The sequence below is a fragment of the Sus scrofa genome, chromosome 11, assembly GCF_054392235.1.
Source record: "Sus scrofa isolate SSC_HxYL_T2T_F1_AM1 chromosome 11, Sscrofa_HxYL_maternal_Yorkshire_Landrace_v2.0, whole genome shotgun sequence".
NCBI lineage: Eukaryota > Metazoa > Chordata > Mammalia > Artiodactyla > Suidae > Sus > Sus scrofa.
The window spans coordinates 25,745,589-25,763,269 of NC_139393.1; the positions used below are offsets into that span (position 1 = coordinate 25,745,589).

The 17,681-nt window shown below is 41.0% G+C and overlaps 1 protein-coding gene across 2 annotated transcripts in view; it reads left to right on the forward strand.

Annotated features, from left to right (window-relative positions):
• VWA8 (von Willebrand factor A domain containing 8) overlaps positions 1-17,681 on the forward strand; it is a 545,205-nt gene that overhangs the window by 212,820 nt on the left and 314,704 nt on the right. For both annotated transcript variants that reach the window (XR_014819568.1, XM_021065625.2), the window contains exons 25-26: positions 3,062-3,267; positions 4,170-4,321. Coding sequence is in view for 1 of the 2 variants with exons in the window: in XM_021065625.2 (XP_020921284.2) it covers positions 3,062-3,267; positions 4,170-4,321 (358 nt within the window). In the remaining variant the exon portion in view is untranslated. The remainder of the gene's footprint in view (positions 1-3,061; positions 3,268-4,169; positions 4,322-17,681) is intronic.

The following is a 17,681-nucleotide window of genomic DNA, read 5'->3' on the forward strand; positions in this document are numbered from 1 at the left end:
CTAAGACGAACTGATTCCAGAGCCTGTTTTCTTAAACAGTTAAACTTTACCGTGTTGTTTAGCGCCTCTTAGAATAAAACACAGAAATAAGGAATGGTTTTTAGTGTTTGGTTTTTGTCACATCCCATAACTTTGAAAAGGTTTGAGGCCAGCTCCGAGGAGACCGATTCATGCTGATTAGAGAGGCTCTGGGGTGAACTGAATTATTAGGAGGCTTTACAAAGAATTTCTCTTCTCTGTGGCCAGGAGGTAATTCTGGATGCTGGGCATCCTCATACTCCACGTGAAGTAGGCTCCATCCCCTCGTAGAATTTTTGATCTGGAATTCCACATCAAGGAATTTATCCAAGGGAATTCCCCAGGCAATGATTTAAGTACAGGGATAGACAATATAGCATTGTTTATAGTAGCAAAAAAACCCAAAACAAAACAGGAAGCAACCCAGATGTCTGACCAAATGAAACCAAAGAGAATTCTATTAACAGCCACACAGCAGATTACTATGCAGCTGTTTTTAAAAAATGGCATGGGAGTTCCCCTTGTGGCTCAGTGGGTTAAGAACCCCAACTAGTATCCACGACGATGCAGGTTCGATCCCTGGCCTCGCTCAGTGCTTTGAGGATCTGGTGGTGCTGCAAGCTGCAGTGCAGGTCACCGATGTGGCTTGGATCCAGTGTGGCTGTGGCTGTGGTGCAGGCCTGCAGCCGCAGCTCCACTTCACCCTCTAGCCTGGGAACTTCCATAGGCTGCAGATGTGGCTGTTAAAAAAAAAAAAAGGATAAGTTTACCCATGCTGATACAAAAAAAAAAAAAAAATCCTGAAAATACATTAAGTGAAACAATAGGTCAGAACTGTGCAGTGGTCTACCATTTGAATTAATAGAAAACAAAAGGCAAGAGAAGCAGGTGTACACGAATGTGCTCGTATACACGTAGAACTTCGCTGGAAGAGCACACGTCTCTCCCAGCCTCTTCTCTCCCTGACCTTGCTTCCATTCTGCTGTGTGCTGCTCTCCCCACCACTCACCCTCTCCCAGCCTCTCTGCTCTGCTGTCTCTTCCTTGAACCCACCAGCTGTGCCCTCTGTAGGGTTTTTACAGTGCCCGTACCTGCAGGGCCCTTCCCTCCAATATCTGCGTTTGCCTGATTGTCACTTTCTCAGTGAGGCCACGTGACAGGCTTCCTCCACCATCCCCAGTTCTGATGTCCTGTCCTGTGCTTTTCTTTTTCCCTTGAAACATAAAGTTTCTAACATTTGGAATTATTTGTTGTTGTCATTGTTGTTTTGTTTTGTCTTTTTAGGGCCGCACCACCCATGGCATATGGAGGTTCCCAGGCTAGGGGTCGAATCAGAGCTGTTGCTGCCGGCCTACACCACAGCCACAGCAATTTGGGATCCGAGCCGTGTCTGCCACCTACACCACAGCTCACGGCAACACCAGGTCCTTAGCCCATTGAGCAAGGCCAGGGATCGAACCCACATCCTCATGGATACTAGTCAGGTTCATTGACCACTGAGCCAGGACAGGAACTCCCTGTAATTATTGTTTATTGTCTCCCTATGTCAGAATATAAACTCCGTGAGGACAGGGGTTTTGTGGTTTTGGTCACTGATGTCCATAAAGTACCTAGAGTAGTACTTGGTACATAGAAGACATTTAAGAATAATCTGCTGAATGAATGAATGAACGAATAAGGGCTCAGTTACGGTTTTGCATTAGTGTTACATTCGATTTTCAGCAAAAAAAGACAAAAACTGTTTTTCACATTTGTATTTGAATGGGTTTAGCCCACAAGATACAACTTTGAAGTCATCGTGGGTGCATTTTATTCAGTTTCTCTCCTAAATATATAATAATGATAAAATAATGAGTTGAGTGATTTCTAAGTCAAAGTACTAAATAGTCTACCTTTCCAAAATGAACATATTAAATCATGCAAATCTATATGCTTTAACTTCCTCTGATCCCTTGTCTTTTGGATTATGAATCAGAATTATGTGAAGAAATTCATCTCTCTTGAGCATAGATTATATCTTTATAGTATGTTCCCAGTTGTCTAAATTGGAGATGGAGGGAGTTCCCGTTGTGGCGAAGCAGAAACGAATCCAACTAGGATCCATGAGGATGTAGGTTTGATCCCTGCCTCAGAGGGTTAAGGATTCGGTGTTGCCCTGAGCTGTGGTATAGGTCACAGCCACAGCTTGGATCCTGAGTTGCTGTGGCTGTGGTGTAGGCTGGCAGCTGCAGCTCCGATTTGTCCCCTAGCCTGGGAACCTCCATATGCCATCGGTGCGGCCCTAAAAAGGAAAAGAAGGGGGAAAAAAAAAATAGAGATGAAATATTTTGTGTTTCTACATTTCTATTTCTTGATTTTAATATAGACATTGTCTTCACAGGTTCCAAAACCAGCTTGTAAAGTGTATTCTAGCAATTGCACAGATAGAAATCATTTAGAGCTTGATGAAACTAATTCCCCCCTTTTAGTATCAATAAAGAGGCATGCATAGAGATAGATATATATAAATATCTGGGGATAGTCAACCTGTGTTAAAGTTAAAAATGCAGTCTCAGAACCATGAAAAGTATTTTCCAATTTATGGAAAAGGAATAAATTATCATTATATATGTTTGTATATATGCATTTAAAAAATACTAATACACATATGGAAAAATATATACACTGAACTGTTAACTAACACCAGGTGCCTATGGGGGAGGAGTGGGATTGGCAGAGATGCAAGGGGACTTCTCTTTTTCCCTTTTTATATATGACTGTCTCCCAGGGAAATTGTATTCAAGTATTGCAGCATTTTTAACACAAGGAAGTCGATGCAGAATAAACCCTACATCACTCCGTTTCATCTTCTTTTGCTGTAGTCATTTGGGTTTTTTTCCTCTACGCCTATTGCTGGACGGGCTTTCAGTGCAGTTTTACACATTTTAAAATAGAAGTGCTCTGGTGAGCCACGCGTGACTTTTTTAACACTCATTCTGTATCTCCCATGGTGTTATCATGGCTTAGTTGCATATTGAAGGTGAATCTTTTTGTTCTCTTGCAGGTGATATTTTTAGCTGCCATGCAGTTGACAACCCCAAACCCCACTCGGAGCTCGAGATGCTCAGGCAGTATGGCCCCAACGTCCCCGAGCCCATCCTTCAGAAGCTCGTGGCTGCCTTTGGAGAGCTGAGGAACTTAGCTGACCAGGGGACGATTAACTATCCGTATTCGACCAGAGAAGTTGTCAACATAGTCCGGCACTTACAGGTAGAGCCCACGCCTGTGCATAAAAGCCTCAAAGAAGCTGTCCATCTTCTGTTTTTAGGCTGCCTGATTTATACCACGTCTTTCCATTTCTACAACTATAATACTGATTCAGATGATAGAATATGACGTGTCTAAATGTCAGTGAACATTTTAGGTTGAACCTTCTGAATTGACTTTGGCACAGGCCATGGCCATTACCAAGGAGCTCAGAATTGGGGTTGTTGGGGGCGATGGGGGAGCATAGGAGAGTGAAATAGCAAAGAAACTAACTTGTTCTCTTTCCCTCTGCTCTTCCCTCGTCTCTGTTCTCTGTACTTTTTCTGTTCTTTGCCCCTTCTTTTCTTCTTCCTTTATCTTTTGATTCATTTATTCATAGACTTGTGCCTTCTCTAATACTTCTGTATAGATGGTCAACACTCTGCTTTAAAGAGCATTTTTTCAAGTTTTATTGACGTGTCGGTAATTTACACGGTTGTGATCATTTCTGCCGCCCCACAAAGCGACTCGGTCATCCATATCCACATCTCCTCAAATAGTACTTTTTATTTGGTCAATCCAGTACTTCCAGGCCAGAGATTTCAGGAAGCAATGGAAGTCCCCAAACACCAGGATCTGAACACAGATTTAACGTTGGAGAAAAAGAACTAACTCTCTTCCAATTCTGATATTTATTTAAAAAGACGAATATTAAGTCATCAGAACAAACATCAAAAGAGAAAAGTGTTGTGTCTTTCTCCTGTCTGGTTATCTGCCCAAGGCTAGTAAAGAGGGGTCTGGCAAAGTTCATTTGACCATGATTGTTCTGTGAGTTTGGGAAATCTTTATAAGACTGTGTATTTTGTCTCATGATAAGGGAATTTTCTTTTTCTTTTTCTTTCTTTTTTTTTTTTTTTTGATTACAGAAATTTCCCACTGAAGGTCTCTCCAGTGTGGTGAGAAATGTGTTTGACTTTGATTCCTACAACAACGACATGAGGGAGATTTTGATTAACACGTTACACAAACACGGGATACCGATCGGAGCGAAACCCACCAGTGTGCAGCTGGCGAAGGAGTAAGGCAAACCCATTACTGATAACGTACTCTTGAGTGTTACTGTTGTGATTCTCAAAGGCCCAGCCTTCTGAATCTGCTGCTATACTTTACCAAACTGAGGTGGTTGAAAGTTAACGTTCCATGAGTCAGCCCTTAAGTATATGTTGCTATGTGAAGGCTGGATTCCAGTGAAATGGCATTATTTATAGGCCTGTAAATTGAAAACTTCAGCTATTTTGAATGTCCCATGAGTAGATGTAATGTCATCAAATAAAGGGAAATATTTGTTTCTTTAACAGTCTCTGTCCTTTTGTTGAATTAGTATGACTTTCTTTTTTTCCTAATCTGGTGCAAAATCATCATACCAACATGAAAACGACATAAGGAGAAAATATGTATTTTAATTAAGATGATCTCATTTCGGTCACCATGTGTTTTCTGGTATGAAAGTTCTCTAAATTTCTAGTCATATTAGTTTGAGATTTGGGGTTACTCATTTCAACGTGACAGATGAAAGAGGCAGGGAAAACAGGTGGGATTGTTTCATGTAGGCTAGTGGCCTGCCTTTTATTTTGTAATTACAGGCTACATGCTTACCCTTAGTGAAGAATCTTGCAAATACTATGTTGTTGACCAGAAAGATAACTGACAGGATTTATTAGTAGGATAATTGTCAGTGAAAATTCACAAGAAAATAGTTTTAAATATGCATGATTTATCGATAATGTAGCTAATGCTATTTTTGTCTATTTAAAAAAAGTCTATTATCATAAATTTCCAAGAGACAAAAATTACTTTTAAATTATTATTTAACTTTAGTCTCATATAGGAAGCAGTCTCTACCTTCCTTAGAAAAATATTATTAAATATATTAATGATTAGTCCATAGTGTGTGTGTGTATATATACACACATGTACATACATATTCTAAGTGTATACATCATTATTTATTCTTCGAAGTTATTCTAAAACTTGTTAGAATATATGCCACTAAAAATTAATTGTTGTACAGCAGAAATTAGCGTGACACTGTAAATCAACTATACTTTAATTTTTTTAAATGTAAAATAAATTTTACATTTAAAATAAATAAATTAAGAATCTCTTAAAGAGAAACAAATATTTCCCTTTTCTGGTATAAGTACAATAAGGAGTTGTGTTAGAAATTATCAGTGAGTTGATATTATGCTATTAATGAGTTAGTAAAAAATTTTTTGGAGGAGTGATTTGGTGTCAGTTGCTAATACATATACTTTTCTACAAAATACTATTTTACTGATTGATTAGCGGTATTATGGGCATTTTGAAATTAGTTTGGCAATTTCATGGGTATAGCTTATCTTCTTTATTAGAGAGTTCAAGAAATGTTTAGTAAAGTTTTATAGTAAAGCAAACTTCTCTTAGTACTCATGTTTTTTACTTCCTTTTTACAAATTATATTGTGATTTTGAACTGGAAATAAGATGCTTTTCTTACCATTAACAAATTTCTATAATTAGAAGTTCTGGCTTCATGGAAACCAGGCTTATGATTTAAAAATAACTTTTTTGACCCCTATGCAACTTGAAATAAAAATTCAAATACATTTTTGTTGGTAAGATCCATCGAAAGAAAATCGTTAGCACTTTGAGTTTCTAAGGAAGTCAGATAAAATGATGGAGCTTATTTATTGCCATCTAGTTCTAAACTGAAACATTCTTGCTGTGGCTGGTTAATTGTTGCCATGGCAAGTTAATTCCAACTCTAGTACAGACTTACCAGGTGGACACAAAAGTACATTGAGCCTGGAAACAAGATGGTCACACTCAAGCCCAAGACCAGGATGGAAAGACCTAGCTGTCCACCTGCTGCATTTAGCTGAAAATAGACTTAGAGCAGATGTGGGGGATATGTGAATTTTCCTTGGAGGTGGAAAAAATAGTAGACTCTGGTTTGCATATCCAAAGCATTTCTTCCCCTCACCTGTAAATTGCAATGACTTGAGCAGCTCAAACTAGTCATGTCCTTTTATGACCCTTTGGTGAAATCCATGGGTTCCATGCATCTTCTTTCTATGGAATTATCAGCCATGTACTTTGAGAGGGTAGCTTGGTAAGGTGAAGAGAGCAGTGTCCTGGGAATTCAGCAGTTAGTCCCATGTTCAACCTGTGTGTCTAGGTCAGATAAAGAAACCAGTATTACCTTGTCCATAAAATGAGAGCATTTTATTATAGATAACTTACCCATATAACATATCATCTAGTTCAGACATTTTTGAGAATGAAAAGGGGCTCTATTAATAATAGCAACTCTGTAAATAGAGATGCACAATTAGACTGTCTTCGTGAGGCCAGAATATGTTTTATCTTTATAAGGGTTAATAAGGTTCCTTCCTCTTCTCACGTCCTTTGCATTTTAATGTAATCTTTATTTTCTCTCATCAGCAAAAACAAATGCAAAAGAGGTGATATTAGAATACTCTGGTGACACAGTGGGTTAAGGATCTAGTGTTGTCACTGCAGCAGCTTGGGTCTCTGCTATGGTGCAGGTTTGATCCCTACCTGGGATCTTCCACATGCCACAGGGTTGGCCAAAAAAAAAAAAAAAGAAGAGACAAAAAAAAAGGAGTTCCCATCATGGCACAGCAGACACGAATCCAACTAGGAACCCCGAGATCGCAGATTCGATTGCTGGCCTCACTCAGTGGGTCAAGGATCCGGTGTTGCCGTGAGCTGTGGTGTAGGTTGCAGATGCAGCTTGTTGCTGTGGCTGAGGTGTAGGCTGGTGGCTGTAGCTCCGATTAGACCCCTAGCCTGGGAACCTCCATGTGCCGCAGGTGTGGCCCCAAAAAGCAAAAAAAGAAAAAAGGAATGATACTCACACTTTCTCTTTTCCTCTTAGAGTAGCACACTGTTAGTAGATATAAAACAGACCTCTGAAGATATGAAGTTGTTCCCATGTGGTCTTGTGGTTTGCTTTGACTTTTCTAGACCTCCTGCTAACCCTTTCGCTTCACTAGACCTTTTGCTCATCAGTTCTTTGAGGCCACTCCTGCTCACCTCTACATACACTTTGTTAGTGAAGAAAATTCACATTGGATTTCTCTCCCTAAGGAAGAAGGACCAAATCTTTTTTTGTTTTTGTTTTTTGTCTTTTTCTAGGACCGCGCCTACGCCACATGGAGGTTCCCAGGCTAGGGGTCCAGTCAGAGCTGGAGCCGCCAGCCTACGCCACAGCCACAGCAACTCGGGATCTGAGCCACGGCTGCGACCTACATGACAGCTCAGGGCAACGCCAGATCCTTAACCCACTGAGCATGGCCAGGGATCAAACCCACAACCTCATGGTTCCTAGTCGGATTCGATAACCACTGCGCCACGACGGGAACTCCAACCATATGTTGTAATTACTATTAATATCCTTTTGCCCTGAACAAAAAATTCTTGCAACAACCTGTTTCTTTTCTTGTTCTCTAATCCAGTTCTTATTCAATAGAAGCAAAACTTCATTGAATCCAGAATAAGATGGTCGCATTCACACTTGAGAGAGGGATGGAGAAATGATAGGCCATCCACTGCCTGTAACTCAAAAGAGATGTAGGGCAGATGTTGTAGACGAGGGAAGCTTTCACGTGGGGCAGAGATGATACTGGACCACTCTTTATAGCATCTCCTCCAGCCCTTTCCTCCTCCGCTAAAGTCAGAATATACTTGGCTATTTGGTGATGTCCCATTAGTGCTCTTTTTATTTATTTATTTATTTATTTATTTATTTATTTATTTATTTGTCTTTTTGCCTTTTCTAGGGCCACTCCCGCGGCACATGGAGGTTCCCAGGCTAGGGGTCCAGTCAGAGCTACAGCCGCCGGCCTACACCACAGCCACAGCAACTCGGGATCCGAGCCACATCTGCAACCTACACCACCGCTCACGGCAACGCCAGATCCTTAACCCACTGAGCAAGGCCAGGGATCGAACCCGCAACCTCATGGTTCCCAGTTGGATTCGCCAACCACCGAGCCACGACGGGAACTCCCCATCAGTGCTCTTGAGTGAAATTCCTAAGAGAGACGTGGTCACTCTCTCTTTTATTTTCCGAAATAGGGCAGTGATGGTCCCTATCTCAGACATCTCCATGCATTTGTTAAAGGCCTAGTGTGATCTTATGTGATAAATATCATTTACTTATTAAACCTTTGCTAACCGTGTACTTTTAGGCTGAGTCATACTCGGTGAAATAACCTTGCTTGGTTGAGCTGTGATGCCTCTCTTCTTCCGCATTGAAATGTATTCCAGATCTTAGTGCCAGCATCCGAAGCGGCCAGCTAGACTCCCACGCTGCATTTGCCCCTTTCCAGCAGTGCTTCCTGAAGTTTTTCTACTGTTCCCTTTTAAGTTTCCGATACATGGGAAAGGATATGTCACAGAGATGGTGAACATAATGAAAAATAAGGAAGCACACTGCGAGAAATTTAGGCAGAATTCAGAGGATTGGGGTTAAACTCGGCTCTTAAAAAAATAATCTGAGCTCTCGAGTTTCAACTTTTATTATGGGGTAAAAAGTACACACAAATGTACATACACACATAGATATATGTATTTATAATTAGGTCCAAATATTTAACCAAAGGCATAGAAATTATCTGCTATTATAGATATAGACCTACATTTCAAAGCAAAGTTTGCTTGTTTTACCCTCAAAGGAGTTTTTTTTTTTTTTGAAGGTTCTTGTATTTGAAAATAAACGTGCTGCTAGCATATTAGCTCTTCCAAATTTAAAAGCATCTTTCAGTAATTTATGAACTCTGACATACTAGGGAAACATTTGTTTTAAAGGAAGAAAAAGCCTTTTTTTGTACCTCCATTTTTGAGACTTACACAATATTTTAACACACACATATATATATATATATATAATATTATGATTGCATTTTACAGATAAGGAGTTTGAGGAATAAAGAGGTTACATCATTTGTCTAAAGTTAGAAAGCTGATGGGGGCAGAGCTATGATATACATAATTTTAATTCCAATTCTAAGGACAAATATAGGCAGATCTATATGCAGATTGTAGGCAGTTTCTAAATCAGTGTATTCTTTGGATATTGAAAGTTACCAGTAGTTTTGGTTTAAAAGGACCTTATGATTTTAGATGGTGAACTTAGAAATCATCATTGACCAAGATGTCATATGTATAATATACATGTTCTTATTCTTTAGAGAGTTACACTAGATTCAAATTTGGTGGGGGTTGCCATATTTCACAATGATAAGTAAGTTGAAAAGCAGAGTAAGATAAACATGTAGTACAACAGAATGCATTTTTAAATACCTCTTCATTCCCAATTAAGCTTTCAATTTATTTTATTTTATTTTATTTCATTTTATTATTTTTTGCTTTTTAGGGCTGCACTTTCAGCATATGGAAGTTCCTAGGCTAAGGGTCAAATCAGAGCTACAGCTGCTGGCCTACAGCACAGCCACAGCAACTCAGGATATGAGCCACATCTGTGACCTACACCACAGCTCACAGCAATGCCAAATGCCTGACCCACTGAGCAAGGCCAGGGATCAAACCCGCATCCTCATGGATCCTAGTTGGGTTCATTAACCGCTGAGCCGCAAAGGGAACTGCCCCCCCCCCTTTTGGCAAATAATGAAGATTCATGAAGTAAAACATAGGGCAATTTATTTAGAAAAATAAAAACTCTAGAGAATTTTATTTCGCTACCGTATATAAGAAGCATACTGTCCATCACTCCTTCCTGATTTGGAGATTTGGAACACAAAAGGAATTTACAGAATCTCTCAAACATTGTAGTCATTTTTAAACAAATTAAATGTACAGAGAAATTATCTCTACCCTCTGAATTTATCTTCATGTATTTTTCTCTCCTTGTCTTCCCTAGGAGACACACATGTCTATAAATTATTTAAATGATGTTCCTTCTTGCTCCAAATTCTTTGTCCTCAGCCCTGTTAATTAATTAATTTATTTTTTTATGTTCTTTTTTTTTTTTTAGCCCTGTTAATTTATTTTTTAATGCTGCTTAGTCTGTTCTTAAGCCAGCATCTTTTTTGTCCCCAAAGCATTTATTGCCTACTTGTCACTGGCAAACTGTCTACAATCTACCAATCATTTATCAGTAAAATAAAATAAAAAATTTAAGGAAATTTTAAAAATTTTGTTTTATTTTTGTGTGGGTTTTTTTTTTTTTTTTTTTTGACCACGCCCATGGCATGAGGAAGTTCTCAGGTCAAGGACTGAACCCCAGCCACAGCAGTGACAACACCAGATCCTTCTAACCACTAGGCCACCAGGGACTTCCTAAAAGTTTACATGTAGGATTTCTCTGTTACGCATATTTACTAAGTGAAGAGTGAGGTCCCATTTATTTTTCAAATAAATTAGCAAAAAGAAAATTAAAACACCTATAATTCCACCATCCAGAGACAACCATTGTTTTTCTCCTTCTAGATCTTCTCCCATAGTTCGACCTGCTATTTCAACAGAGAAGTATTTCTTTCTAGGTACCCCCCCAACCCCCGCCGAGGTTTTCTTCTTGATAGAAGAGACATGTCTTAAAGGAGATCCTTTTTAAAAACACTTCATTCCCAAACTTCTTTGTTTGGGAAATATATCTATAATGGATTCGATTTGAGTATGTGTCACACTTCTTCCCTCTTGTTCCTTGTGTTTTTAGACTTCAGATATTTTATTCCAAACATAATGAACAGGAGTTCCTGTCGTGGCACAGCAGTTAACGATTCCGACTAGGAACCATGAGGTTGCAGGTTCGATCCCTGGCCTTGCTCAGTGGGTTAACGATCCGGCGTTGCCGTGAGCTGTGGTGTAGGTCGAAGATGCGGCTCGGATCCCGCATTGCTGTGGCTCTGGCGTAGGCCAGTGGCTGCAGCTCCGATTGGACCTCTAGCCTGGGAACCTCCATGTGCTGTGGGAGCAGCCCTAGAAAAGGCAAAAAGACAAATAAATAAATAAATAAAAATAAATAAACATAATGAACAGATTCATAAAGCACATAAGGTATGTTGTGCTGGGCATTTCTCTGACATTTCAACACAAAGTAAGGAATAAAAACATTAATATCAAGGGAGTTCCTATTGTGACTCAGCGGTAACAAACCTGACCAGGATCCATGAAGATGCAGGTTCGATCCCTGGCCTTGCTCAGTGGGTTAAGGATCCAGCATTGCCATGAGATGTGGTGTAGGTCACAGATGGGGTTTTGATCCTTCATTGCTGTGTCTGTGGTATAGGCCAGTAGCTGCATCTCCAACTGGACCCCTAGCCTGGGAACTTCCATATGCCATGGGTGCAGCCCTAAAAAGCAAATAAACAAACCAAAAAAGCCCCATTAATATCAACACTTTGTGTCTTTATGCATGTGTTTAAATGTCATTATCCTTTATAGATGCCTAGAAATGCTATACCTAGACAATTGTCATGTATCACTACACTTTTAAAGTGTCCCATATCTGGTGAAGAAGCCCTAGTGGTGTCTTATAATTTCTCTGCCAATGTTCTGACATCTGTTTTCTCACTCCGCTTTCAAATGCTTTATTAAAATTTTCTAACTTCATTTTTCAGGCAAAATAAGGAAGCTTTGAATTAACATGGTCTAAGGCCACATTAGTCAATATTTTTATAAATGTCTCTAATACGTTCACATTTTAAACACAAAGTGCTAGCTGTTGATAGTAGTTGCCTGTGAGAGAGGCTCTGGAAAGGGGAAAGGAAGCCTTGCTTTCTGTTCCAACACATGTATTTTTTGTATTTTATTTTTTAAAAGTCCACAGAATATCTGGGCCTGGGAATTTTTCATTTTGTTTTCTTATTTAAATAAAACTAAAATGTCAGTGGAGTTCCCTAGTGGCTCAGCAGGTTAAGGATCCAGTGTTGTTACCACTGTGGCTCTGGTTACGGCTATGGCATGGATTTGATCCCTGGCTCAGGAATTTCCACATGCTGCAGACCTGGCTCCCCTCTCCACCCCCCAAAAAATGTATATATGAAAGTAAAGGTCTATTCTGAAATTTCTGTTTTTTGAGCCCTTTGCCTCCAGTACAGCAAAGCTTACACTACCCTGTAATGCCTCCTCTAAGGGTATAACATTGGCACCCTTCCAGGGCAAAAAAGGAATCAGGTTAACCAGGCTTTTCTATGGCAGTTCAACATGATAGAGGTTAGTTTATGCATTGGTAGATGTTAATCTAAACCCATCCAGTTTTAGGGAGGAGAATACATTATTAACACAGCAAAAATTAAAATGTTGATATTTATCAAGTGCTTCTTAAGGGCTCTAAGCACTTTGCAAATACTAACTTAATCTATACCACAATTTTATTTTTTCTATGAGGCAAGTAATTTTTCCTATTTTATTATCTATTAGGTTAGGACTCTGTGTGTGTGTGTGTGTGTGTGTGTGTGTGTGTGTGTGTGTGTGTGTGTGTGTGTGTTACAGATGTAGAAACTGAGGCGTGGGAGACTTTAAATAACTTAACAAATTACCCAGGATGGGTAGATTCAACCACAGATATGTCTGTGCCAAAGCCTGTCTTTTTGCTCATTCACCGTGCAGTCTCTGCATGGTGCTTTGCTTGGGAAAAGCAACCTAATACAACCCTGGGTTGCACGATTTTAAAGATAATGGAAACTTTAGAGTTGTTTTCTAAATTTCATTTCCCACCACTTTGGCACATACATCATGCAAAATATACAGTTACCTTTTACATTAGTGACTAACCCGGCTGTTTTCATCACAGTTTCCTTCAAATTAATGCCATTTGTCATGGAATACAGAAGTAAATCAAAACATCTTTTTTTATAAGATGCAAGCAAACTTGCTTAAATCTCTTTTCTTACAATAAGGATTTGATTTTTGAAGAATCAAAATAGATGACGTTCACAAATTCTTCGCAGTGAATAGCATGATTCTTTTCTTTTTAAAGTTTATTCGAGGGAGTTCCCATTGTGGCTCAGTGAGTTACCAACCTGAATAATGCCACTTGGGTTCAGAGGCGGGTTCGATCCCTGGCCTTGCTCAGTGGGCTAAGGATCCAGCATTGCGGTGAGCTGTGGTGTAGGTTGAAGACTCAGCTCAGATCTGACATTGCTGTGGCTGGGGCGTAGGCCAACGGCTACAGCTCCGATTCAACCCCTAGCCTGGGAACCTCCATATGCCTCGGATGCAGCCCTGAAAAGACAAAAAATAAATAAAGTTTATTCTACATAAAATCCTTGACTCAGCACTACCATCCTCAGAATCACCCTCATTAAAATTGTTAGCTTTAGCAGAAAAGTTATAAATCACTCTACATTCCCTGTGCACCTGTGAATTGCTTCGAAGTCATTGAGAATTAGAGAGTTGGCCTCCATCCCAGAGCCAGTAGCGCCTGTGTTCAAAGGTAGAATGAGTTACCTGGGAGAAAGGTGAGGCATGCCTTCTGTAGACTGAGTTCATACAGATCCGGATAAGCCTTGTTTAGCAGGTACTCAAGGGATTCAAATCTTGGACTACCAGAATAAATGGGCTTTATTTTCCTTGCAGCTCCCAGACTCTATGATTCTGTCCCTAATAGAATTGGAAAGCTGGACAGGTAGTCACTCTTCTCCCTTATTTCAGCAACCATTCAGTCCTTTATCAGCCAGTTCTCAGTGTATTTTAATAGACCCCCAGTGAAGAGAGCTGAGGTCATGTTTTACTGTTGTGAGAGATGTGGATATCTCATTGCAGTGTGTGTCTTCCATGATGTGATTAGTATTGCTCTCTCTCTCTCTTTCTTTCTCTCTCTCTCTTTTTAGGGCCGCCCCTGTGGCATATGGAGGTTCCCAGGCTAGAGGTGGAATCAGAGCTACAGCTGCCAGCCTACACCACAACCATAGCAATGTGGGATCTGAGCCACATCTGTGACCTACACCACAGCTCACGGCAATGCCAGATCCTTCACCCACTGAGTGAGGCCAGGAATCGAACCTGTGTCCCCATAGATACTAGTCCACTTCGTTATCCTCTGAGCTCCTGTGGAAGTCCTGCTCTTTCTCTTTAGTGCCAGGTGTGCATATTTGCAGACAGAGCAGCTTCATCTATATGGAACGTATCTTAAAACAGCATCTGTCTAGAATCATTTTCCACCTTAGAGACTTCTCTTGTGTAACTGGAACATCAATAGCAGCTGCTCTTCTCTGACCGAGACCAACTATGAGGTCTTCCAAGAACCACAGGCATCAAAAAGAACCTCCCCAACTAGGATGCCTCTTTGGAGTAATTCCATTAGGTTTATTGTTGGACACGGCAGTGAGGCTCAGTTTACTATTTATCCCATTAAATTAAAGGACTCTATTTTTAAAGATTTGAGCTTCTCCTTCCCTTTTCCATATTATTATATGCTGTAATTTTCTCTTTGAAGCCTTAGTTTTTATGAGTTCACAACACTGATCATGAAGTTCTAAGGGGTACAGTTCCATCTGCAGGATGATTTACCTTCACTTCATTAACGAGCTCTTAGTTTTCTTTTTTTTTTTTTTTTTTGTCTTTTTGTCTTTTTTGTTGTTGTTGTTGGTATTTCTTGGGCCGCTCCCGCGGCATATGGAGGTTCCCAGGCTAGGGGTTGAATCGGAGCTGTAGCCACCGGCCTACGCCAGAGCCACAGCAACGCGGGATCCGAGCCACGTCTGCAACCTACACCACAGCTCACGGCAACGCCGGATCGTTAACCCACTGAGCAAGGGCAGGGACCGAACCCGCAACCTCATGGTTCGTAGTCGGATTCGTTAACCACTGCGCCACGACGGGAACTCCCTTAGTTTTCAAAAATAGTAAGATTTGAAGTTCCCACTGTGGCACAACGGGATTGATGGCATCTTGGGAGCACTGGGACACAGGTTCCAATCCCTATCCCAGCACAGTGGGTTAAGGATCCGGAGTTGCTGCAGCTGCAGGGTAGGTTGCAACTGCAGGTCAGAACTCCCAACTCCCTATGTTTCTGGGCAGCCAAAAAAAGGGGGAAAAAAATGCCATGACATATTATAACTATTATAAGAAGAAGGGTGGTTTTGAGATTTATAGTTTCATAGTCTCTGCCCTATATTCTCTTGGTATATTATGAAATAACTTCACAGCTATTGTATTTGCTTTCAACTCCTTTATGGGAGTGCAGAAAAGCTTTTTTTAAAAAAATATAACCAATCTATGTAGAAATTGTTGAGATCGATGACTCTTCTTCCATACTCAGCTTCAGCAGTCTCAGAATTGTCCTTGATCCCTTAAGCATTTGTATGTGATCTCTGTCCCCTGGCTGGATAGAAATCCTCAATCCCAACTGACAGCTGACTTTTGCATATAAATCTACTTTCTATGGAAGTAGGTGACATGGTTGGTTGAGAGTCAGGCAGTCAGGATGCAGGATGCCCCAGTGGTTTGCAACTTGCCATCCAAAGGAGAAATAAGTAGGTGAAGATGTTGGCTTTTGTAATGTAACCAAGCATCGATGCATTTAACAAGCACTATTGAACACGTATGTGATAAACATGAGGTAGGGGGCCAGAAACAAAAAGGTGAAGAAGGCTCAGTATCTGCCTTCAAGGAGTTCATGATGATTGGGGGAGCAATCAAGTAAAGAGTGACTTGTACTCTGTTAAAGTTACACGAAAGAGAACAAAGAGGTGGAATCACTGCCTTCTGCCTTGGGGGAGATTCAGGGTTGGTAAGCAAGCTGTGTCTTTAAAGGATAACTAGGTGTCTTCCAGGCAAATAAAGGAGAAGAAAGTGCTTCAAGCAGAGGCTGTGTTAACGGGGCATAGTGTCCTTTGGAAAGTTCAAGCCGTTTGGTGTCTAAAACTAAGGTTTAAGGGAAGGCATGCTCTGTGGTGAGGCTAAAAGGGAAAGAGGAGTCAGGGCGAACCATGGAAGAATTTTAAACCAGAGAGTAGCATAGTCTGATTCATATAATGTAGTCTTTTTACAGCCACACCAACAGCATATGGAGGTGTCCAGGCTAGGGGTCCAATTGGCGCTGTAGCCACTGGCCTACACCATCACCACAGCAACATCAGCTCTGAGCCGTGTCTGTGGACCTACACCACAGCTCATGGCAATGCCAGATCCTTAACCCACTGATCGAGGCCGGGGATTGAACCTGCGACCTCATGGATCCTAGTCAGATTTGTTTCCGCTGAGCCACGACGGGAACTCTGGCCATTGGTAATTTTCAAACACCTGTTAGGTTTTCTAAAGAAACTGAAAGGCAGTAAAACTGAAGGCAGGGACTCCTACGTGTTGTGGAGCAGCCGCAGTTATCCAGGTGATGCACACTGGCAGCCTGCCTTGTAGCAGCGGGAATGACAAGGAGGGGCAGGAGAGAGAAGGGTTTCCGTGGCAGAATCAATGGATTCTGAGCGCCAGAGATGCAAGGGAGTAAGCTGGAAGCCTTACCCTCCTGAATTAACAATCTTGGGAAAACATGTAAACTCCCAACCTTATGCATATGCAATGTTCTCGTCAAGGTGCTGCATTCCCAGTTGGGTATCTCGTCCTATGAGTCCTTCTTGTGGGAAATAACAGTCTTTTCTTTCTTTCTTTCTTTCTTTTTTTTTTTTTTTTTTTGGTTTTTGTTTTGTTTTCTGGGAAATGTTCCAACTGGAAGAGTTTCAGTCCCAGTCATTGTTGATGTGGATAATTAGAAAAGGAAAGAATTTAAGATTCGAAAATACAAAGATGTGGTTGGTAAAGCAGATGGCAGAGAAAGGGAAGTTTTTGCAGTGCAACTGGAAGAGAGATGAGGGAAAGGAAACCCCAGTCCCAGAACTATAGTCTCGCAACGTCAGTGCGGAGGAAGAAAACCAGAGATGTGTGGAACAAGCTGATGACATCTGCTCTGGCTCGGAGCAACACTGCGCAGCCACACGGAGGCTGTGCAGTGTCATTCTGGAAGTTGGGGAGCGTCTTTGAGACGTGCCAGCCAAGAATAACAAGTTTTTCACAATCCATTGTGCATCCAGATGGTTCTGCATTTCTGTGACCAAATCAGGACCTTGGTGGAAGAGGTGCACGAGTCTAAGTTATGAACTGAGAACCATATGTCTAAATGCAGAGCCAGGAGTTCCCGTCGTGGCGCAGTGGAAGTGAATCCGACTAGGAACCATGAGGTTGCAGGTTCAATCCCTGGCCTTGCTCAGTGGGTTAAGGATCCGGCATTGCCATGAGCTGTGGTGTAGGTCACAGATGCGGCTCGGATACCAAGTTGCTGTGGCTGCGGTGCAGACTGGCAGCTGTAGCTCTGATTCGACCCCTAGCCTGGGAACTTCCATATGCCGCACAGGTATGGCCCTAAAAAAAAAAAAAAAATGCAGAGCCAGGCAAAGAAAGGAAAAACACATATACACA